This window comes from Perissodus microlepis, chromosome 6, assembly GCF_051167445.1.
Source record: "Perissodus microlepis isolate ML-2025 ecotype Zambia chromosome 6, ASM5116744v1, whole genome shotgun sequence".
NCBI classification, from domain to species: domain Eukaryota; kingdom Metazoa; phylum Chordata; class Actinopteri; order Cichliformes; family Cichlidae; genus Perissodus; species Perissodus microlepis.
The window spans coordinates 31,810,404-31,835,345 of NC_140466.1; the positions used below are offsets into that span (position 1 = coordinate 31,810,404).

Consider the following 24,942-nt stretch of genomic DNA (forward strand, 5'->3'; position numbering starts at 1 on the left):
AGACATTAAATTAGGAACATTTTAACGTGATCAAACAATGAAATTACCTATAAACAAGGTCAATGAATGTGTCAATATGAATCATAATACGTAAATGTACAGAAATATACAGTTAACAGTTGGTTTAAATAATAATGGATTGCATGCCCTGGGACAGAGGCGAGGCTGCCATATCGCACCATCGGCCCCTCTGGCCATCACCAGTAGGTGAAGAGTCTCGACCACAGACACAACGACGGAGAGTGTCCGAGCCAGGGCGCGAACCAGCAACCTTCTGATCGCAAGGCGAACTGCCAACTCTTGAGCCACGATCGCCCTAAATAGCAATGATAATAATACTTATGTGATGTAACACAAGCTTATAGGAATCATGTTATATACTTTTCCATAGCATTACATTTGAATTCAACAGTTCAATCTTTCAAATAACGGACAGATATTTGTGAAATCATGATACATTTCTGAATGTATTTTAACAATCTAAATATGCATATGTACAGACAGATACATTTAATAATCATGACAATTATGTTTTATTACATTACAGTGATTTAACATTAATTTACATTTGAAATGTGAAATCACAGTCTATTTACGTAACTTTAATGATATTCTAGAAGAACAGAACAAAACTGTAAAATGCACAGTGAAATACTTTTATATTAGGATTTTTTCCTACAGTGCAGCCATACCCGCAACCTTGTGGTTGTTAGTTCACATTCATTGGCCGATGCTTAGCGTCATGTTATTATGTGTCCCAACATCCAATGGCATGTCACATTGTTTTCATGGCCACACCCTCACCCCAGGTGCAGAGGCCTATTTCTGTTCAGGAATGTTGTGAATACTTTGAGATTCATATTAATTGCAATTCCTACCTCTACATTTATTTTTTAAAATATATAATTAGCACAGCGTGGCCGTGCAATGTTTTATATGTTTTTTTTTAGTTTTTATTCCTATTAATTATATTTTCACTTGTTACCTCTGAATTATTGAATCAGACCTAGATGACATGAAATTTTCAGCACAATTATAATTCAAATACTCCTTTAATTATTGATTATTCTCATTAATTTTCAATCATTTTATATATTTTTCCATAGTATTACATTTGAATTTAACAGACCATTCATTCACATAACAGACAAATATTTGTGAAATTATGATACATTTCTGAATGTATTTTTACAATCTAAATATGCATATGTACAAAAAAATATATTTAAAAAACAAGTAAATTGTGTTTTACTATATGTACAGTGATGTTATGTTATTTTACCTTTGACATGTAAAATCACAGTCTACTTATGTAAATTTAATGATATTCTAGAAAGACAGTACAAAACTGTAAAATATACAGTAAGATACTTTGACATTACTATTTTTTGGAACAGTGCAGCGCTCCTCCCTGTCCAGCATGTCTTCATCATGCCTGTAGGCATAAATAAACTGCAGAGTCCTGGCCTTATGAGTTAGCTCTTCTGTGTTGTCCCATCCACTTAGCCAGATGGCCTAACGGTGCATCTTTTACCATCTTACAATGCTGTGATTGCAGCCATTTCCCAACTCTCTGCAAATGGCCATTGATCAATGGTCATAACAATTTGCATATTAATGGTCATGAAACTGACCTCACAGCACATTGTTTGTGTCAGTCATTGTGCAAATGTACTGTTTATGAGATTGTGGAAACCTGCAGTCAGCTGAGACTGAAGAAGTCACTTGGATGAGTAATGAAACGTTTCTCTCACTGAAAACACTACGTCCAGATTAATCTACTTTTTGGGATTTCTTTACCTGGATGATTGAACATTAAAACACATAGACAAAAATGGCGTAAAGGAAGGATAAAAGGAAAAGGAATGGCGTAAAGGAAAAATAAAATATCCCAAAAAACGAAATACTGCAAAATTTAAAAGTAAACAAAGATTAACAAAAGAGGAAGTGACATGACTGTTTAGACAGACGTCATGAGGTGGAAAGAGCAGAATGCTGACTGATGTAGATCTGTGGCTGCATTAAATACTGGCCTGTACTGTGCAGGCATTCAGTATTTTCTTTGAGGACCATTTAGCTCTTGTGGCAGGAAATCTTAGTGCATTAATAATTTGATTTTCTACAGTATGGTATTTGTTTAGTAATTCATTGATTCAGTGCATAAAATAAGTTGATAAACAACATGTTAAATATCTAATAATCATATCAAAAAGTGATAGTTTTGGGGGGAGTTTCTTTGACACGTGCTGACTAAACAGAACAGGAAGTGAGAGCAGGGAGAACAAGAGTGAGCAGTTTAGTGAAAGGAACAGGAAAGGTGAAGAAGGTAGCATCCTAAAGACGAGCAAGAGGACAGTTTAAAAGGAGACATTATGGCACAATAAAGGCACAGGCTCTATCACCAGAGCTTCATCAAAAGTTTTACTTTAGCAACAAACAACAAACTCAAATTGCATTGATTGTTTATTTCAGTATCATTCTGTGACTTCAACCTTTAAGTAGCATATAATGTTTGACATTTTACATAAATGTTACTATTAAATACAGTAATAGTATACAGTATTGACTGAAAATTCCAAAGATTTCAGGTCTGGATTTAGCCCCAGCATTTCAAGAGCAACGCTACTGTTTATGGACAAATTCTTAAAAGATACAAGGTTTTTTTTGGTGCTGACTCAGTTTTAGTTTTTTATTATTATTATTATTATTATTATTATTATTATTATTATTATTATGTGCAGCAATTTATTGAAACATAAGGCAAAAACAGAGTTACAGGCACAATTCTAAAGAGTGTGAAAGTCACTTTTCAGTATGTCGACCTTTTGTTAAATATACATTTTTTAAAATAGGGAACATAAAACACAACATGTACAACAAGAATAAACAAACAAACAAACACAAAAAGCAAGGGATGTACCTACTAGTTAACATATGTACATAACAATTCAAAAATATAAGATACTGGAATATGGAGGTTCATACAAATTCGGGACGCCTTGACTAAATGTAATGTTTCCATATGTCCCAAATTTCAACAAATGTGTCATATTGAAATCTGTTAGAGAATGTAATTTTTTCCATTTTAAACAACCGATACACAACTTCATGTCAGTCATTTAGTGATGGAATTTTTACACCGAGCCATTTAGTCTTTCGGGCAGCCAGACTCAAAATGCCGTATAACAGAGCACATTGCTGATACCAAGTGTCATTTGAAATTACCATATTTATTTCCCTTTCCCATTTCTGTTTGATGTAAATTGTGTTCATATTCTTAACTTCCTGTAAACACTTGTACAGTCTAGAAATCACTTTGAGACCAGGATCCGCATGGTATGCCTTCACAAATATATTCAGAACAGGAAGAGAGAAAAGATCTATTCTCTTGGGTATAAAGTTATGTAGATGATGCTGGATTTGGAGAAACCTAAAAAAATCACTATTGCTTAACTGGCATTGATCTTTTATTGACTGGAAGTCCCTAAGAGTTCCCTTATCATAAAATGTACAGTATACCTTTAAGCCTTTAAGTCCTGCCCACTTTTTGTATGTCGCATCTAACTTTTTGGGTAAAAAAATCAGCTGGATTTTAGTTGATCAAAACTTTAATGTGATTTCAGTTTAAGACATTAAACTGGCCACGTTTTAGATAAATTTTATAATAACAGAGTGATGCTGGACATAAGCAACTGTGATTCCCTGCATATTTTAAGGATTATGATAAACTTTAGTTTTCACTGAGTCTTTGTTAACATTATCTTGAGCTGTCTACATCATTTTAAAATGTATTAATTTTGTTGTTTGTTTGTGTTGTTAAAAGAGTTTTGTGTTGCTGTGCAGAGTGAAAATCTCACCTGATGTAGTGTTAAGGTGATGTTCACCAGTAGATGGCAACAGAGACAAATGGCACAGGTATTTCTATACAAAAAAAATTTCACACTGAAAAGCCTCAGTGGGAATTTTTGTTTGCATAGAAAGAAAAGGAAAAAGTGTCTTCAGGTCTTTCCAGTGTTTTTAAAATTGTGTTTTTCAGATTCACATCAAAACTTCACACAGACACACACACGTTCGTTTTCACATCTTAGTGAGGACACTGAATTGACATAATGCCCCTTAACCCACCATCAGAAATCAATGCCTAACCCTAACCCTTACCCAAAAACCTAACCATGACCTAATGGCACCCCTAACCTCAAAACGACATGTTGAGCCAAAAAACTGTAAAATTGCATGTATTTCTCGTTAATTTTTATTGAGATTTTAATCATTTTTAGTTTTCATGGAAAATAACTGTTATTCATGAAATGACATAATTTCAAATAACTTCTTAAAGTCAGTAAATAGCTGCCACACAAGAATAAATAAAATCAAATTTATGATATTTAACGGAGTTAGAAGTTAGCAGGAAGTTAGCTCACTAGCTTCTATCTAAATACAATATAGCATGTCCTGACTGCGGGGTTTTGGAAACAAATTAAAACGTACAGCTCTGTTATCACTTCCAACATAAATGAAGACAGAAAACTAAATAGCAGTGACGTTTGTAGGGTTACTGAAGTTTGGCTAGCTGGTATATAATGATGTGCTATGTGACCGCTAGCGACACAGCTATGTTAGCATAATATATACAAGCTAACTTTTTTCCCACTCGATAAAAGTTAATGTGAGTGTTCTCGGTGGTCAGGAACAAATGTAATCGCATGGCAGGATGCTGTAAAAGGACCAAACTTCAGCCACTGCATGGGCTGGGCTGTAGATTAGCGGTAATAAAAGCCGAGGGAGGTCAACAGTGATCACTGACTGTTTTAGGAGCTTTTTGAGATTAAATAGAAGAAAATACAAAACATTAAACATGTTAACAACACAAAAGCCATATTAAACGCAGACTACTTTAGGCCCGGAAGTAGGATTCGTCACGTCATCACTTAACGACCGGATATGTTTCCTGCAATAAAGTTACCAAGTTAGTCTGTTACAAACAAGCAATCCAACATTGTTAAATACGCTGCTATATGGCCAAAAGTATTGGGCCACACCTCTGACTCAATGAATTCAGGTGTTTCAGTTCCATGACTACAGGTGTATAAAATTAAGCATCCATGCAGTCTGCCTTTGCAAGTATTTGTGAAAGCATGGGTCTGAACAGTTCACTGCTCTCACAGTGTGGTACCGTAATACTATGCTACGAAGTGTCAGACAACATAAGCTGAGAAAGCGAGTGCAGGCGTGCATAGTCAGTAAAAGCCACCAAGGCTCTGCACCAGTGTTGGTCAAGTTACTTGAAAAAAGTAATCAGTAACTAATTACTGATTACTTCCCCCCAAAAGTAATCATGTTATTTTACTGATTACTTATTTTCAAAAGTAATTAATTACTTAGTTACTTAGTTACTTTTTAAAAACACGATTTACAACCTGAATAGGTGATAAAGCGATAGATCTTTCAGCCCAATTCTACTTTTTCTACATAATCCATCATACAAAATGTAATCAAATGGAAAAGTCTCTTTTTAAAACTTGTTTTATTAGTTTTAATCTTTTAACTTTATGCATCAAGCAAAAATGTAATTATATGCAACATTCTCTGACTGGAAGAAATTTGTTTAATATTTAAACCTTTTTTCTGCACATTCCAGCACATAAATTTTTTTTTTGTGTTTACACTCATTCTTTCAAATAGATGCAAGTGAAACACAGCAGAAAATAAATAAAATCAAAGACTCAGCGGTCCTTTTGCTCTATTTTCACCTGTAAAGCAGGAGTGGCGTAGGAGGAGGTTTGCCCTGGTGCAGGTTTTTGTCACTTTTTATGGAATCAAACTCAAAGTAAGGTCAGTACTTCCACGCTTTAAACGCTGCATGCTCATACTCTCTCCTGCACTCGATATATTATCCATTGTTGATCTGCACACAGCTGCTGTCATGAACGTCGCACTCGCTTACCTCATTGTCATGAGACATTCTCGCAAAAAAATCACGGTTTCAGTAACACAGTAACGCAGCGTTCCTACGGGAAAGTAACGGTAATCTAATTACCATTTTTGCAATAGTAATCCCTTACTTTACTCGTTACTTGAAAAAAGTAATCGGATTACAGTAACGCGTTACTGCCCATCTCTGCTCTGCACAGCTCCAAACCTCCTCTGCCACTGACATCAGGATAGAAAATGTGCACTGGAAGCTTCATGGTTTGGATTTAAATAGCTCAATATGTATGTGGCCAAAAACTTTAGTCCATGTAGGGAAGTTTACCACAGTTTACACAGATTTACGCAGTTTAGAGTCAGTCAGGTCAGCTAGTGTGATGGCAGAGAGGGCAGCCTTTACATTGTAGAAAGAGTCACATTATTTTATTCTGGGGTGACTGTCTATGAGCTTCTGAGCAGGCATAAATATTGATATAAATATATAAAAAACAAAAGTAAAATACATTCATGAAACTGTCAAAGTTGCTGAAAACTGAGCAGAAGAGAAAGAATTATGTGATGTTACATTTTCCTGAGAACTGACAGACTGTGATGACTCCTCCAAGTGCTACATGCTATTTTGTCCTGCTAGTTGAGCCTGCTGTCTGTTGTCAGCCCTCCTCCTGTTTCACTGGCATATATCCATCACCAGAGGGCTCCACCGACCTGCCTGTTGACATCAGAGCAAACCCCTGTGTCATGTGACCTGGCTGGAGCTGCAACGCTGGACTCAGTCGTGGCCCAGGCAAGTTCAGAGGCAGTTGTGGAAAAGAGAGCAGGGAGCATGGTAAAGCACTGGAAGGATGAGGTGGAAACAGGAAGCGTGTAGATTCAGTGGACTTATCAACATCCTCCATGCCCTCATCCTGACTCAGCTGCTCCTCTCCCCCACTGCTAACACCTGAATCCAAGCTGGGAAGCTCCGGGCTGTCAGCCTGCTGTTTCTCCACTCGCTCATAATCAGAACAAACCTGGATAGACTTGCCAAACACACCTCCGCTGCTTCCAAACAGCCTCTGAAAATCTGCCTTTTGTTTATTCCCTCCCTCCTTCTCTTCCTCAGCCTCAGGTTCCTCATCATGGCTATCAGTCATATTGATGCTATCTGCCTCCATGCTCTCTTCACTGACCTCTTCACAACTGCACATGCCTGAATCTAGACTCTGGAGCCTAAATCGATCATTGTCGAGCCTCTCAGTTTTCTCGTAGTCTGAAATCACCTGCACTGGCTCACTGTTACTGCTGCCTTTGAGCAGCAACATTAACGTCTCCTTTTCTTTCTCTCTCGCTTCATCACTTTCCTGTTCTGCGCTTTTTCCTTCACCCTGAGCACCAACAGGACCATAAGGCGTGTCAGCCGCACAGGGCTTCAGATTCCCAGCAGTGAGTGAGGAAATAGGAGGAGGGCTACAAAGCTCAGAGTAACTTGGGTTAGTGAAGGTGGAGCTGGTGGAGTCATAGCTGCCTTTGTTCAACACCATCTTCTCATCTGGCTTGTAGGCCACAGCAGCGTCAACAGGCGAGATTAATTCTACAGTGATCATTTCCACTGGTTTCAAGAAGGAGTGAAAGTATTCACTGGGGAACCCACTCTGGAGGAGAGAAAGTCACAGAACAGAAGAGATTAGAAAGATTTGAAATATATAAAATTATCAATCTGCACTTCAAGAAAAGGATTAAAAAGACGAATGGATCGGTGATCAATTTTGTTTGTCTGGTTTGACTGTCTGCAGCACAACTGTCAGTAATTCTCTTTATATTTTGCATGCTGCGTCTGTTTATGAGCTGCAGTTATCCATTTTTATTTGTAGATGGTTATGACAAAGTATTTGAACTCAAAACTAAAGAAGATTCAGTATTCGACTGTAAACGACCACGGCAGACCCAGTGGCATTTTAATCATTCTTTATTAATACTTGATGGTTGCTGTCCACAATACACACAGCGCTGCAGCTCTCCCACTGCCAGCTCAACGTACCAACCACACACAGGACCCACTACAGTATTTAAGTAGGCGGGGCATGATTGCGAATGCCATGCAGGTGCGTCTGCCCTCCCTGCACGGCACCGCAAGCCACGCCCTGTCACATCGACTTACAGTCATATGTGGCTGACACACAGCTCAAAATAAATGCTAACGATAGCTGCTAGTCATGTACATTTACTGCAAACATGTTCACCATGATAGTACACAAATGATATTTTTTACTGCCCTGAAATGGCAGTTTCAATTTTTTCCATTTTAAACTGTAAACTGTAACCTGATTACACGATTTAACAGTAGACAGTACAGAGGACGCATCTAGAGCCTGCACAGCAAATTTAAAGGTGTTAAATGTTTTGGTGTTAGTAGTCTTCTTGCAAAAGTAGAGTTAATTTTACTCTAAGTAGAGTCACATTCTTTTAATGTAACTCTGAGGTGTAAAATGATAGTAGTTAAAATCGAGTGTTAAAAATGAGTGTTTCTATGTCAAATCTGGAGGTGTTACAATGGAAACATTAACTCTTGACCTCTTAACTCTGAACTCCTACAGGGGCTATGACACCAATAGAGTAAATTCACAGACTCCGCCCCCAGCACCATAGGCTCCAATTGAAGCTGAAGTGAAGCCGTTTCAGAACATTTTGCTCTACATATTTGAGTTGTTTGCCATGCTTGGTAAGTCATTTTTTCAAAGATTGTTTCAATTATTATTATTAGCTTTTACTTCTGTGGCTCTTTGGAGTTGAGACAAAGCTGTGTGAAAGGCATTAGCCATGTTGCTCGGTGATAGCATAATATTCTGTTTTAGCTAGTGAAAGGTATTGTTTACGGGCAAATACCACAGCCTTGAAAAAAAGCTTGCATGTGAATTTTCAGTCAAATTTTTGGTCAAATACACCTAAAACAATGTCTAGAATGTGAAATGTTGGTATAATGGTGCTACTTGAAGCCTGAAAATGATCTCCCATAAAAAAAACCAAGCAAACAGCAGTAGCAGATGTCCTGACTGGGTTCTACGTTAGCATTTAGATCCCTCCAGAGTTTTGTGCACACGGTTTAGGTAAAAATGAAAAAGGTTGAGGTTTTACATTTAGTTCAGTATTACCTGTTTCCTGTGTCCTTGTCTTTTGGGAAACTACTTTACACAAGTAATGGCTCAAAGAGGATTCCTTTTTTTTACTGTGCTGCAATTGATTACTGGATTATTTGTGCCATTAATTAGTGTCAACTAATTTTTATTCAATCTCCACATAGGATATGCTTGTGAAGATGGAATATGGAGGAGAGCAGAAGTGTGTTGAAGTTCCACAAAGTGATGAATGAAGGACATGCATATTGTATTGAAGAAATAAGTGATGAGAATGCTGTTATTTGCATTTACCAGCTCACCTATGTCAGACCTTTTGATAAACAAATTTCTAATGAAAGTGAGAACATGTACACTCTTACATCTTTCAGAAAATGTTTTGAAACAGTTTAGAATAAATGTTTTTCAAAAACCATTGCGTCTTTTTAGTAAATGTTTATTTCCAAAAGAAATTTCTAGAAGTTCAGAACAGGAAAATTCCCGCTTTTTAGAATTAATTAGAAGATAACTCTCACGTAGTTAAACTAAAATACTCTTTGAGAGTTAATATATAAACTCTTAACACCTAGTTAGCATTAGTAAGTGTTAAATTATCAACTCCAGACAGATTTGGTGTTTAACACTAAATCAGAGTTAACGTACCAACTCTCCAAAAAGAGTTAAATTAACACTCTCTGGTGTGGACCCATATAGACACTTTAATAGTGTTGAAATCAAATCTGACAGTGTTAATTTGGACATGCTGGATTTGCTGTGTGTATGCTTACCTTAAAATGTACATTCTGCAGGGAGGATTTTCCTGGGTCTGGTACGGGCTGACCTTTCATTGTCTTTACTACATAAACCCTGAGGCAACAAAATTAAAACCAAAACCAAAGCCGTCAAAAATAATCTTTTTGTTTTTAATACATCACACCAGAATAACTAATCATAATATAATGCACATTGAGATATTTTTGGAAACGTTTTCTTACCAGTGTTTTTTAGTTGTGCAGAGAATGACTGCCATTAACACTACAACACCTGCTGTAATTATGCACACAACAAGACTAGGAACATCTGAAAAATACAAAAAAATAAAACAGAATAGAATAACTGTATCGTCCACACTAATGGAAAATTGTCTTTGGTTCACCAAGTCAAAAATCAAGCAGGCAATAAAATCATAAGAAAAATATTGGTAGGAATCAGACCACATTCAAACCTAAGCATAAATAAAACTCCAATATACCTATAGAAATACTTCACAGTATATGATGGATTTTTTAAAATATTAAATGCTTTTGACACAAAGGATCTCTTATAGACTTTTTTGCTAGCTAGAGGCATTTTGTAACGTCATCCTGACAGCATTAATTCAAAATCAGAGTGAAGAGGGTGTTTGGGGTCAGTAACAATAGACCAGGCTTTCCTTAAGACAACTTGAAGATACTAGATTCCAATCAAGGCTGCTATCGACCAGTAATTGTTCTGGTAGTTCTAACAATCATGTTACAAAATAACAAAATATTCTCCAATTAGCTTTCCTGTAAATGGAATGAGCATAAAAACATAAATCTTGTCCTTAAAATGTGTTTCCAGATACTTAAAGATATTAATGACTCTCACAGACTGACCAGAAAGTGAAGCCGGTCATGGGGATTGGGTAATTCAAGACAAGCTTTTTCATTTTTCATAAGGAAATAATGAAATTTACACCCTTCTTCCAACCTGCATCCCTGAGCAAAATCATTAGGGCTCGAGTTCCTATAGAAGACCAACAATAGCCATATCATCAGCATATTTTCACTTTTCTATCTTGGAGCTGCATGTCGTTTACATAAACAGAGAATAACAATGGTACTGACTGTACTGACTATGGCTTCATCAGGTAAAACAAATACAGATTTTCTGTGGGCTTTAGTTGCTCTTATAAAATGTGTGTCCTTGTTGTACTGAAACAGAAGACAGAGCCGATCACGTTAGCTTAGAAAAATGAGAGAAGGCAGGACTGAGAACTCTGCAGAGTTTCTTAAACTAAACTATTTGGCTTTGGAGCCATTTGGCAAAAAAAGTACCTGATGGTGGTTTTCTTTTTCCTACTGGTGACTCCCATGATGCAGTGGGGCTCCAGTCGCTCCAGGCTCCCTCGGGTTCAAATTCAACAGACCGCACACGAACTCGTACCTCGTACTTCTCGCCTTGTATCAGTTTGTCTGGCTCCAGCTCTGCCCTGCACTCATACTCGCACTGAATGTAAATTTTTTTCTGCATGGTGGGATCCTGACAGACAGAAAGATTTTTATATCACTTTATTTACTCTTGCTCTAAATTCACACAAACACAGGGCAAGTATCGTGTGTACACACTATTTAAACGTGCACTTTCAGGATCTCGACTTCATACCCAAACTCATTCACTTTGTGATACAAAATCTAAACTTACACTCCATGACTGATCCTGCTGCTTCCACTGCACTTCACTTTTGTATGAACTGATCATTTCATGTTCGGGGTCTTCGGACAACCAGGAAACAGAGGTGACGTTGACTTCTGGCTTCGAAGGAGGATTCACCTTTACTGTAAGAGTGTGCACATGAACAAACACACACACACGAATCACACAAATATGTTCTATGGGCTCCGTAAATAGGTCATATTGTAAGTAACAATGAGGTAGTATATTATAGGTTACACTCACTGTGACAGGATGGCATGTAGGAAGTGATTAGACTCTGCTTCATATGAGCACAGCTCAGATTCATGGACAACACATGGAAAGACTGAAACTGAAAGAAATTGTTTTGAAAAATTAAATAAAATGATCCAAAACTAGTGAAGATCTAAATCGATTGGTAAATTTAAAATGTTTTGATTTAAATCTACAGATAATAGTTTCGATGTAAATCTAGAAGTGATGTATATATGCTTGAGGCTTGAGGTTTTCCTTGGTGTCACAGAGTGAAATTCAGATTGTGATCACAAGAGTGGGACCAGTTATGCTTCTTCTTCAGTTTTGACATATTATTATTTCATATGTGCAGGTATACCCGCACATATTAGAAAAAAAGGGGTCCAGAATGCTCTCTCAGTTTAGCTTCTACGTTTTGAGAAATTAGCATTTTGACTTTCTTGTCAGGAATACTGATAGTAGTCTGTGTCTGCACAGAGGCCATAATTAGCTTTAATTTCACTTCATGTGCAGAAAAGTAAAAATAAAAAAGAAGCCTGATCCTGTCTGAGTTATACTTCCTGAAATTCATGCATAGATATTCTAATATAAAATGGAAACCAGTGTGCTTTAAATGTCCTGCTGGCCATATGCTCATCACAGGATTCTTCACATCTGTCTATACCTTAAAAAGCAGATGATTCTTTTTTTCTCTCTTGCACAGATTTTAAACATATTTTTAATAAACAGGGTATCCACCAACAATGCTAGTTGTTTACACACTCACAGTGTATTCCATTTCAAAGATCAGGGAGCACTCCTTTAGGTCTGGTCTGGACATGTCAACAGACTTTAGGTCACAGGAAGTGCTGTAAGAGCTGAGAAGAAGAATATTCATTTGATTTTGCTGTATTATGCATCTAGGTTTTCTTTTTGTGACTGAGGTCCTTACATGTAGTGAGATTCATACTGAGCATGTATGGTGCATGCAGTGTCATCAGACACGTATTTGCTGTTCCATAAACATGTGATGTTTCTATTGTAGTCAGTGTAGCAAGTGAGATCTGTGAGAATTAAAACAGGAGAGATGGGATGAGAATGAGTAAATATGTCAAACAACAGATCTTAAAATCAGTTAAACATGAATAAAGAGGAATAAAGACTAACTCTCTGGAAGCCTGGGACACTCATCACTTCTGCAGAGCAGCAGCACAGGCAGCAGAATAAACAGGGAAAGGCTTTTCTTATTTCTCTCCATTTGTTAAGTCCTTTGAGGCCACTGGGATGGTTTGTTTCCAAAGCTCAGTGACTGGAAGATTTGAAGGATTGTAGTCGCTCCAGACTTTGGCTCACTGCTTCCCAATTTTTCTCATCCTGCCCAGATAAAAAAAAAAAAAAAAATTTAAAGTGTTTATTAAATCATCTGGTTGACAAGATGCAACAATGTGACAGAGGAGTTTGTCACAGTTTTATTTCTGCTTCCACAAATAGAAAAAAACCTGCTGCCTACAAACACATCAAGAATAAGTTGTAACATAAGCAGTCGATGGAAAAACAGAAATAGAAGTGTTTCAGATCCTGCCCCATTCCTCTGCGGTTCCACATCTGTACAAATGTGACATTTGTTCTCTTGCAGAAACAGGATAAATGAACAATGATGATTTGAGACAACAAAGTTCCAATGTAAATCAGGCTTATGCATCAAAATCAACACCAAATACAATGTCATTGATATTTCCTTTTTCAGGGTAAAACAAGACCAGCTGTTTTTTCTGAAAGGCCACACTCATACAGCCATTAAAACAGGTAATGAAAAGAAATACTCTGGTCAAATTCTCATTTTACACTCAGCCACGCACACTCAAGACATGCAAAACCTTTCATCAGCTTCCTTTTTGGAACATACAGCAGTCTGCCTTTTTCATCCCACCCACATTTGTGCAAAAATGTCAGCAGTTTCTATTCAATCTCCATTGGAATTCAGTAAAACTATTTAATAAAATACAGTTTAAATATCAAACAGTTCTCTTAATAAAATAATAATAATAATTGTGTCAGCTACACAAACCCAAACAGATAAAAGGAAAAAAAAAGGTTGAATTCATTGCTTTTCAATTCAAGCAATTCAAGCAATTAACACTGTAGAGGATCTTACTTTGAATCGGCACTGCTCTCCAGACTAAAATGTGAACTTCTGATTAATTATTCTTCATTTCTGAGCATCTGAAGCACGTCAACACGTGTTTCTTACTTCCTATCATTTCCTTCAACTGACAGATAAGGTTAAATTTAGTACCTGATGACACATTTAAACATGCAGTCAGGTAGAAACTGGCAGCTTCTGCGTTAATGTTTCAGTTTTACACTTCATCATCATTTATTAGTTTGTTGACTACAGCCTGCCATTTCCCCCAGCCTGTTGGATTTTTAACCGTGCACAGCAATGCACACAAAGGGCATGCTACAGCTAATACTTATAAATGTATTAGCTGCAGCTGCCTTTGCATGTGGACCGCAATGACATTTAAACTCTGTGAAAAACAGGATGAAAAAAAAAATGTGTTTGTGTGGATTCGTGGTTCTTGTGGTTTTGCAGCCAAGTGCAAGCTGACCCACAAAGACCCACAGCCTAACCTAAAACTTTCACATTGTGCGTTTACTGCAGTATTATCTGTAAAGACTTTTTTTTAAAGCATTTTATCTCATTGATATTCAAGCGAACCTTTCTTTTCATTGTGATTAACGCAAACATATTAAGTTTATACTGCACAGCGCTGACGCAGATTCTTTACGTTTAGATTCACATTCATAACATAACATATATTCTGCTTTGTAGCATAATAGAAAACCTAAACCTGCAGCTAAAACCCTAAATATTATCTTCAGACACAATCCATAGAATAACTGTTCCAAGTGTCATGCAGAAGTCAACACTTGTGGCAGTTTGTGGCAAGCATACCATGAGTTGCTGCAGTTTAAAATGCAGAGGAACATTTTAAAAATCATTTACTGATAAATATTTGTGGTGCCAGTAACATTTCTTTAAAAGAAAAAGAAAAAAGAGAAAAAGTGTTGTTCTCCTTTTTTTTTTAGCCTAAACCGCTGCACACTACTGTTTTTCTTCCATTTCCGTGCACGGGGGAAAGCACATTATGTTGGTGCTTCTACGGTCACCTGTTTGCAAGGTTTAATAAAGGTCAAAATGTTTTTCTGAGAACTCAAATGTTCCATTATTCTGACAGGTTCACTTGCTGCTAACGGCACTTAAAAAAACTTAATCTGATTGCATGCAATGAGATGGGTGACAATGTCGCATGTAGTGATCCAAGAAGATAACAGCCTTGCAGTCTTCCAGAATAAAAAAGAGAAACACCAGTATGGGATAGGAAATGAAGTAGATTCCTTATTGTGTCAGATTATGATATGAGACTGCTTATATTTTATTCGTTATCTGATCTTCCGCATGCAAATGGTCTGACAACATACACCTACCTGACACCTCTAATGCACTGCTGCTCCTCAGTGTGAGGAATCTGTAGAAACTGACCTTTCACTCTACCAGATCTATAAACGTCGCACTGCAGTCACATCAATCTGTAGCAGACGGCTCAAACAAGACGCATGTTTGATGTGGGTGTTTTGGTTTAATCACAGCTAACTCTTTCTTCTTGCCTGGGTAGAAGTCCTCTGCAGTTAAAGCATTCAGACAGACTTTCAAAGAACGGTGAGTCTTTTAAATGCAAAAGATTCATCATGAAGTTCCATGAGCTTCTGTGCCAACACTTACCTTTATTCAACTTCAACAATATTACTAGTAAACACTGCACACATTTTCATAGCTATGATGACAGAGCCAAGCTATATTTATCTTTGAAGCCAGGTGAAACTGTCCATTTAGTCATATTTAAGCATTTCTTAAAGACATAAAGGTCTGGATTATGTAAAATTGTCTACTTGTAACCTCTGGTGTTGTGTATGGAATACAGAGCATGAAATTATTCACTGTAATTACTTTGGATAGGAATGCCTCAGCCTCAATTATTCCCACTCTGACAAACCATCTTTTTTACCCTTACAGTGTCATCAAAGCCAAGTCTTATGGACAGCCTTGTTTCAGCTGAGTAATATTGTCCAATTATGTCCAATGTTTCTGAGTTCAAGTATCTCGGGGTCTTGTTCGCGAGTGATGGGAGAAGGGAGCCAGAGATCGACAGACGGATTGGTGCTGCGGCTGCAGTGATGCTGCACCGGTCTGTTGTGGTGAAGAGGGAGCTGAGTGTAAAAGCGAAGCTCTCAATTTACCGGTTGATCTACGTCCCTACCCTCACCTATGGCCACGAGCTGTGGGTAGTGACCGAAAGAACGAGATTGCGGATACAAGAGGCGTAAATGAGCTTCCTCCCTAGGGTGGCTGGCCTCTGCCTTAGAGGTAGGGTGAGAAGTTCAGCCATCCGGGAGGGGCTCAGAGTAGAGCCGCTGCTCCTCCACATCGAAAGGAGCCAGCTGAGGTGGTTCGGGCATCTGACAAGGATGCCTCCTGGGCGCCTCCTGGGTGAGGTGTTCCGGGCATGTCCCACTGGGAGGAGGCCCCGGAGCAGACCCAGGACACACTGGAGAGATTATATCTCTCGGCTGGCCTGGGAACGCCTTGGTGTTCCCCGAATAAGCTGGAGGAAGTGGCTGGAGAGAGGGAGGTCTGGGCTTCTCTGCTTAGGCTGCTGCCCACGCGACCCGGCCCCGGATAAAGAGGAAGAAGATGGATGGATGGATTGTTTGTTTTTGGTTAGACTTCAACAAGACTTTTTCTGTTCTGGTGGATTTTTTTTTAAAAAAGTTCATAAGACTGAAATCACAAGTTTGTTTTTAATCAAACCTGAAGTCATGTGATTAATGACACGGGTCAAAGTCATACTGGACAATCCACAGACTTCCCCACCTAACAGGAGTTTTGAATGATTTGCGTCAGTTGACCACTTATCCAATCGTGGAAAACCCGCTTTGTTAATAACTTCAAAAAATCAAGATTCCTCTTCTTGCCTCTTCTTATCAGACACTATCTTAATACTTTACCTTCTAAGAACCATTTTTCATGTGTTAAGCACTAGTTCTCTTTATATCATTTGTCGACTGACTTTTGGACTTCCCCTACACTGGTCCTACAGCAAAGTGAAAAAGTTGACACTCTTTGATCTCTTTTTTTTTCTCTTTCGTCTCTTTCTCTCTTTCCTTACTCACTTCACTGACACACGAGAAAAACAACCACAAACTGAATACAAATACACACTAAAAACTTAAACCACATCCTAACCCCTTTGTCTTCCCAGAAAGGTATGTTTATTTCCAATAACAAAAAAAGCACAAAAAAAACCTCATTCACAATCCATAAAAGTCTGCTCTTCATTTCTTGAACTACTTTTTTCTTGACATTACTGGTGCAGCGGTTTCTGAAACCACAACTAGTGGTGAGCTGGAGTAACATGTTTTACTCATTTCTGTGGGCATACAGATCAGAACTGCTTCATAATAGTCATCATGTTAACCTTCAGTCACATGGGCTTAAAGTCCAGTCCACCCTGTCAACCTACATGACTGACAAAAATGTCACTCATTAGATAGTTGGTGTCAGGAAATGCAGATTTTCCCTAAGCAACTGGTGGTTACAAGAAAGTTGCTGACCTGTCTGGGTATTTTTTCTTTCCTTCTTTTGTTTTTTGGCTGATGTTCAACCAAAAAGAGGCAGTAAAGATGTTTGTTGCTCTCTGACTATAAGTAGCTAAAATGAGCATGGTTGTCAGTTGGTGGAACCTTGTCTTGTTTACTGTAAGTGATTAACGGAAGCATCGTTATTATTATTATGGTGTCAGAGACAAGAGCAGAATCTGCAGAGTAGTTTTTATGTGATCAGATACTTGGAAATGAGATTGATTGATTATGCCGCTATGGCTTGAATTCTTAACTGAAAGGGTTGAAGGTGGGAGAAATTAGCATATCATAGCCGCAGTCTAGGAGTAGGCGTATCCTGAAACAACAGCGGCAGCAGCAGTATGACTGTTGAGCATGCAGGGACACATAATTTTGTACAGACATACAATAAATTCCCTGAGCTGTTTCCTCTAATGCTGCTGGCAAGCAGGAATTTGGGTGTTTACAGCTTACCACGAGCTTTGTGACATGTCTGAATTTCAATTTGTTTAATACTGTTTATGTGTAAAATCAACATGATAAACTTGCTTGTTAGCATGCTGACACATTTCAAACTGCAACCCCCAAAAAAGCTTTTGTGTGCATGAAAGACTTTTGTTTATTTGACATCTATCCACATGTCCTTTTAGAAACCCTTTAACTCTGGCGTCCTTTCCTTCTCTCGCTCCTCCACACTATTTTGTGTCTTTGCTATTCTGCCACCTCCCCCTGCCTCACCCCCACACCTGTTTTCCTGTGCCTTTTAAAGTGCACCTTTCCGAGTTAGCATTTTTATTAAAAAAGACAGCATTAGGTATCTTACTGGGACTAGTTTTTATATCTAAATATATTTCTGTCTACATGGACCTTTAAAGTTATCTTTAGTGCAGAATATATTACAATTACAATATAACTGAAAAGTGAGTTGCATAAACACAATAGGTGAGCTTTAACTTGTTATGATTTTATGAGTTAAACACAGAAAAAAAGAAAGCCTTTTCCATTCATCACATGCACGTAACCAGCCACTTCTAATCTCACTTCAGAGTAGACTTTATCACTTTCTTCATCACGACTGTAACTACTGCAACACCATCTTTCCTCACCGCAGGTTCATTCATTCATAGCAACTAAAAATTGTGTTTGATGTCTCTTAGAAAAGAGCTGATAAACCAAGTAAAAATTGAACTTACTGTTCCAGAGTTGTTCAGCGTGCCATCATTTCCATGTCTGTAGGGTTATTCAGGCCGTGTACCCTAAACATTTCTTTGACTAAAGTTTTGCCGTCTTGCGTCTAGTGACGTATTGGAAAATTTTCTGAGAAAAGAAGAGGCTGCGGTGCTGTGGTTTCCCTTGGGGTTGTTACTCGGTGACATTCAATCAGCGTGTCAAGAAATGTGAAACATGGTGAAAACCCCTTTTTCTATGTTCGCATAAACACTTTCTGTTCCCTTTGCACTGAGTTTCTATTATTTGTAAAAAAGAAAAAAAAAAAAAAAAAAAGGCATGTTACTATGACTTGGTAAGAAGTAAAAGAAACTATAATTTCATGCCTCTGTTTTGTTTGCTTTGCTAACTGAAATTCAGAGTCAACTCTTTTTAGGGCCAGGTTAAATGATTAGTTGGGAAATGTGCTTTCTTACTGAGAGTTTGATGGAAAGTTCGATATCTCATATGTTTACATAAGAAATATGAAGGTTAGCTTAGCAAGTGAGAAAGGCTGAGAATGGGGGAAACAGCTGGCTTACTACATAAGCTTATTGGTTAATTGTGAAAACCTCTATTTGTCATCCTACCTGGTTTTTCTGTGGGTAAAAAGCAGTGTTGGTGTTACTGTAATCACAATGCATTTACCCGTTACTGAGTAATACAACACATCACTGTCCTAAATTTAGTTTTGTTCTCGTGTGCATGCACTCACACGGCAATCATCCCACTGCAGTTTCCTGGAGGCACGAACAGTCTATACTACAAAAAAGTGACTGTGCCCAGTTAATAAACAACTATCCACTGCTGGTGAAATGCTATCAGTTTGGGAAAGGACTTGAAATTAGAGGTGCTGAAGTGTGCACGTGTGCTAGAGTGTCGTACTTTTTTTTAATATGCCACCGTTGCAAGTACCACATCCAGCTGCACACAGCAGATGAAAACAGACAGCCTAAATCTGACTGAACTGGGCCTCACAGGTGAGAAAGCGTTAAAGACAATATTTTAACACAGACACCGAAACAAATATTAATCATGTGCTGTGACACGTCAGGCACACACAAGCAGATAACCAAAAAGTAGGCCAGTCTCACGATTAGGGGGGCTTTTAAGCCACAGCACACAGGATATACAAGAAGCCAACTTGTGCATAACTTACTAGAACCTGGCCAGACACGTATAAAAGGTTTAGGCAATACATTTTGTTCATGAGGGGTTGAATATCCTGAAACCCTTAACCCCTCCAAAAATGATTTTCAACAAGAGCTATACCTCTCATGTACTCATTTTCAATTCTGTCCATCCTGGTCACTCTTAGTAAAACATCTTGGCATTTTCAACTCTGCCACCTCCACGTCAGCCTCCTGCCTTTTTGTCCAAACATACATCATAGCAGGTTTCACCACCACACTGGAAATCTTTCCATTCACTCTTGTCACACATCAACCTTGACCCTCATCTCCACCCACTGCACTCTCTTCTTCACCTCTGTTGTCTACTATATGAGGCTTTGGATGGTTGACCCCACCTTCACCACCTCTGCTGTTTACCGTTCCACCTGTATCCCTCTCATTCTCACTCATGTATTCTATCTTCTACTGACTTTCATTCCTCTATTCTCCAGTGCAAACCTCCACATGTCCAGGCTCTCTGCTACCTTCTCGCCACTGCAAAATATCATCTGTAAGCATCGTTAGTCCACGTAGACCCTTGCCTGACTTCACCTGTCAGGCTGTCCATCACCATCAAAAACAGGAAGGGACTCAAAGTCAAACCCTGATGTAATCCCATCCCCACCTTGAACTCATCTGTCACTTCTACCACACACCTAACCCACTGTCTCGCTGGCGTCCTGCATGTCTTGCGCCACACTCACATACACTTCTGATTTCCTAACACACTACCTCAGGCGCCCTATCATATGTTTTCTCTGGATCCATGAAGACACTGCAACCCCTTTTGACGTTCCAGCAACACTTTTTAAAAAAATATTTTTTGGCCTTTTTCTGGCTTTATTAGATGGAGACAGTGAAGACTGACAGGAATGCAAAAAGAGACAGAGGGGGAGACGTGCAGCACATGGTCGCCTGCTCATCCAACTATGCTAAACCAGTGCCCACCCAGCAACACTCTTAAAGCAAACATTACACCTGAAGTGCTCTTTCACAGCATGAAGCCATACCGCTACAGCTTTTCACATCATCTTTGTTCTTGGAAAGGAATGAAGAAGATGTGTACTTCTTCTCCATTACTCATGGGTCCTCTCAATCTCCAGGATTGTGTTAAACAATCTAGTTAAAAAGTCCACTGCCCTCTCTCCTAGACACATCCGTACCTCCACTGTATGTCATCTGGATTAACTGCCTTTCCACTCTTCTATAGCTGCCTCACTTCCTTGCTACTAATCCTCTGCACTTCCTCATTGGCTAACTATCCACTTTCCGTCCCCCTCTGGCTCTCATTTTTTACATTCATTAGCTTCTTAAAGTATTCCTTTAATCTTCTCAGCACACTCTTCACTTCTTAGCATATTGCCTATATTATAACTAATATTATAGTAGTATATATTATAATAGTATAATATTATACTAATATTTTGTACTGTTGTGACATCTTGTGGTGGGTATTAGCTGATTGCTCATTGCACCTTTTGTAACTACTGTTGACTGCTATGTAATGTCATTTGTCGATGATGCTTGATATTTTAAGGAAAAAATATGATTATGTTATATTTTTACTTTCTAAATCATGCATTTCTGAGACGGATGAAAAAAGGAACAGTTTATAAAGTGTTTTTAGAACTTTATCTTTTATCTTTATCTTTTATAGGCGATGTCTGCCTTTGCACTGCTGCGAACAGAACATTAGATCTCTCTAAGCATCAATAGCATGCTAAAAACAGCTAACAGCAAGAGACCAATCAGAGATGGAAATATCTCAAGACTCTAGTTTCAAAAAAGCCTTGAACTCTAAAGAAAAAAAGACCTGAGGAAACACTTTCCTGATGGGTCTTAATGACAAGTTCCAACATTTATTTAAAACGTGATTTATATAAGTTATGGTGCCCATTAGACTCATAAAGGACATTAAAGCCAAGTTAAGATCACCAACTGTACATTAATAGTTATGTATAGACAAATAAAGGATCGTAATATGAATTTAATTATGTAACTATAACCAAAAGATACTTAATAAATGTCAAAATGTTGGAGGTGTTCTTGAAGAAAAACCTTCATTTACTGTTTGACGAGTAAATGTTTGACTGTTCCACAAGTTTTTTAACAATGTCAGTTTCAATTCTGTTCAGTGTTATTTACATAGTGCCAAATCAAAATAACAGTTCCCTCACAGCACTTTTTATTGTGATGTAAGGCCACTATAATGATAGAGCGAAGCCCCCAACAATAACATGACCCCCAAATAGCAAGCACTTGTCGACAGTGAGAAGGAAAAGCTCCCTTTTAACAGGAGGAAACCTCCAGCAGAACCAGATTCAGGGCGAGGCAGCCATCTGCTGCGACCGTTTGGGTGAGATTTACGGCAACACTTTAACAAGAACTATTTAAGAATTAAAGCCATTTTATATACAAAGTAACACATTTTTCAAGTGGATACAATCCTGAGACAACTCTGTGTGTAGATGCAGGTGCTCAGCAAAGCTGCTCAGAGAAACTAATTAAAAATACTCATGATTAAATGTTCAGACTATTTCACCTGAGCTCCTATTATACAACAGTGCTGAATGCCAAGGTTTAAAACTCTAGTGTAGTGCCGCCCTCGAGTGGAAGCTTTAGAAACACAAAATCAAATGGCATTTAATGTTGGTTATTATAAAGTGGAAACTTCACAAAGATAACTTCACATTAAAGCCCTGAAAATATAATCAGTGTTAAAACAAGCGAGCTTTTTCTTATTATTAGTATTTTTATTTGTTTTTAGTCTAACTAGAATTTAGGTTGTGTTTTGAAATAAAATTAAATTAAACTTAAAATGTAAAAAAAAATCAATTATTTATGACATAGTCAAAGGAGCTTGCAAAGAAAAGCGTCTGGACTTCTTTAAGTTACTTGAAGACGTTTCACCTCTCATCCGAGAAGCTTCTTCAGTTCTAAGGTCAAATGGTGGAGGGTCCCAGATATAAACCTAGTGGGAGTATCCCCCCACAGAGGGACAAAAGGACCCCCTGATGATCCTCTAATCGCCTGAGCCAAGGTGTGAAACTGGGTGTGGGTCCCAATCAGCCAGAGTTTCGGGTGTGTTCATTGTGAAACCTGGCCCCACCTTATCATGCGAATTCCTGAGGTCAGATGGCCCAGGATGTGAGTGGGCGTTAAGGCGTCTGGGAAGGGATCTCAAAACTGGATTATAGATGGCAGAGAGTTGGTGTCGTAAACCCCCGCCTCTGTTCAAAGATGGTCGCTCACAGTGGACATAGATGGCTTCTTTCACTCCTCTTTCAAACCATCTGTCCTCTCTGTCCAAAATGTGAACATTGGCATCCTCGAAAGAGTGTCCTTTATCCTTAAGATGCAGATGGACTGCTGAGTCTTGTCCTGTGGAGGTGGCTCTTCTATGTTGTGCCATGCGCTTGTGAAGTGGTTGTTTGGTCTCTCCAATGTAGAGGTCTGGGCATTTCTCGCTGCACTGTACAGCATACACCACATTGTTAAGTGTGTGTTTTGGCGTTTTGTCTTTCGGGTGAACCAGTTTTTGTCTGAGCGTGTTGCTGGGTCTGAAATGCACCGGGATGTCATGCTTGGAGAAAACTCTCCTAAGTTTTTCTGATACACCGGCTACATAGGGGATGACAATGTTGTTGCGTCTGTCCTTCTTATCCTCCCTCGCTGGTGTCTGGTCTTCAGAAGAAGACGCAACAACATTGTCATCCCCTATGTAGCCGGTGTATCAGAAAAACTTAGGAGAGTTTTCTCCAAGCATGACATCCCGGTGCATTTCAGACCCAGCAACACGCTCAGACAAAAACTGGTTCACCCGAAAGACAAAACGCCAAAACACAGACTTAACAATGTGGTGTATGCTGTACAGTGCAGCGAGAAATGCCCAGACCTCTACATTGGAGAGACCAAACAGCCACTTCACAAGCGCATGGCACAACACAGAAGAGCCACCTCCACAGGACAAGACTCAGCAGTCCATCTGCATCTTAAGGATAAAGGACACTCTTTCGAGGATGCCAATGTTCACATTTTGGACAGAGAGGACAGATGGTTTGAAAGAGGAGTGAAAGAAGCCATCTATGTCCACTGTGAGCGACCATCTTTGAACAGAGGCGGGGGTTTACGACACCAACTCTCTGCCATCTATAATCCAGTTTTGAGATCCCTTCCCAGACGCCTTAACGCCCACTCACATCCTGGGCCATCTGACCTCAGGAATTCGCATGATAAGGTGGGGCCAGGTTTCACAATGAACACACCCGAAACTCTGGCTGATTGGGACCCACACCCAGTTTCACACCTTGGCTCAGGCGATTAGAGGATCATCAGGGGGTCCTTTTGTCCCTCTGTGGGGGGATACTCCCACTAGGTTTATATCTGGGACTCTCCACCATTTGACCTTAGAACTGAAGAAGCTTCTCGGATGAGAGGTGAAACGTCTTCAAGTAACTTAAAGAAGTCCAGACGCTTTTTTTTGCAAGCTCCTTTGACTATGTCATAAATACGATGACCTGGATGACTGAGAACCTTCACAGACATATTTATGACATAAAAAACAAACCAAGAGAAAATAGAGAAACAAACCAAGAGATTATCTTGGGACTTCACTGCTGTTCTAAGTTATCACCAACAACTTTCCCAAAGGAACTCATGTTCACAGCAAGATAACAGAAATCATTTATCAGAGCAGCACACTCACCAGTTAAGAGCCAGGACAGGGTGACTACTCCCACACTGCAACAGCACAAATAATGAACATGTCCTCTCGGTGACACATGTACAACTATACTGCTCAGAAAAAGCAAAAGGCTTTTTTAATGCGAAAGAGGAAGAGAGGACATTTGAGTCTCACTTCCTTGTCACAGGTCAGCTTTAACATTTCAACTTATGTACAGCAACTCCTTTGCTATGCAGTGGAAAAAAGCCTTACGTGTAATACGTGTGACTATCACCAAGTACGTCACAACAAAGTGGGTTTTGACGCCACCTTTTTGTTTCCTTTAGTGCAAGTCTATTTTATATCTGTTCATGCTGAACTTTACTCAAGAAATGACTATTGTATATGGCAAAAGTGATTTACTTGTTATATTAAAAGCAATATTTTTAGCATCAACATTGCATCACTGAAATCATTTTAAGCCACCACAGAAAAACAGTCTTCTAAAATGCTGTACAGTAATTGGCAATGT

At 38.7% G+C, this 24,942-nt stretch overlaps 1 protein-coding gene across 2 annotated transcripts; it reads right to left on the reverse strand.

Moving 5' to 3' along the window:
* Window positions 1–2,231: 2,231 nt before the first annotated feature.
* On the reverse strand, window positions 2,232–24,934 carry LOC146386004 (uncharacterized). Of its 2 annotated transcripts, none has more exons than XM_084932016.1 (10): window positions 24,453–24,934; window positions 12,855–13,061; window positions 12,640–12,751; window positions 12,475–12,565; window positions 11,718–11,805; window positions 11,463–11,596; window positions 11,096–11,300; window positions 10,013–10,097; window positions 9,806–9,884; window positions 2,232–7,559 (listed from the first exon to the last, which is right to left on the reverse strand). In XM_084932016.1, exons 2-10 carry the CDS (start codon window positions 12,943–12,945, stop codon window positions 6,579–6,581), a joined length of 1,866 nt encoding a protein of 621 aa, XP_084788142.1. In that variant the 5' UTR covers window positions 12,946–13,061; window positions 24,453–24,934; the 3' UTR covers window positions 2,232–6,578. The 2 variants fall into 2 exon arrangements, with proteins under 2 accessions (XP_084788142.1, XP_084788141.1); XM_084932015.1 differs by lacking the exon at window positions 24,453–24,934 and adding an exon at window positions 18,563–18,767.
* Window positions 24,935–24,942: the final 8 nt, after the last annotated feature.

Bases quoted from the DNA above. Each gene is read 5' to 3' on its own strand.
- LOC146386004 (XM_084932016.1), bottom strand. From the start codon at position 12,945: ATGGAGAGAAATAAGAAAAGCCTTTCCCTGTTTATTCTGCTGCCTGTG. The intron at 10,098-11,095 runs GTACTTTTTTTG...TGTATTTTTCAG, and splicing joins AAAAAGAAAACCACCATCAG to ATGTTCCTAGTCTTGTTGTG. The intron at 9,885-10,012 runs GTAAGAAAACGT...TTGTTGCCTCAG, and splicing joins TGCACAACTAAAAAACACTG to GGTTTATGTAGTAAAGACAA.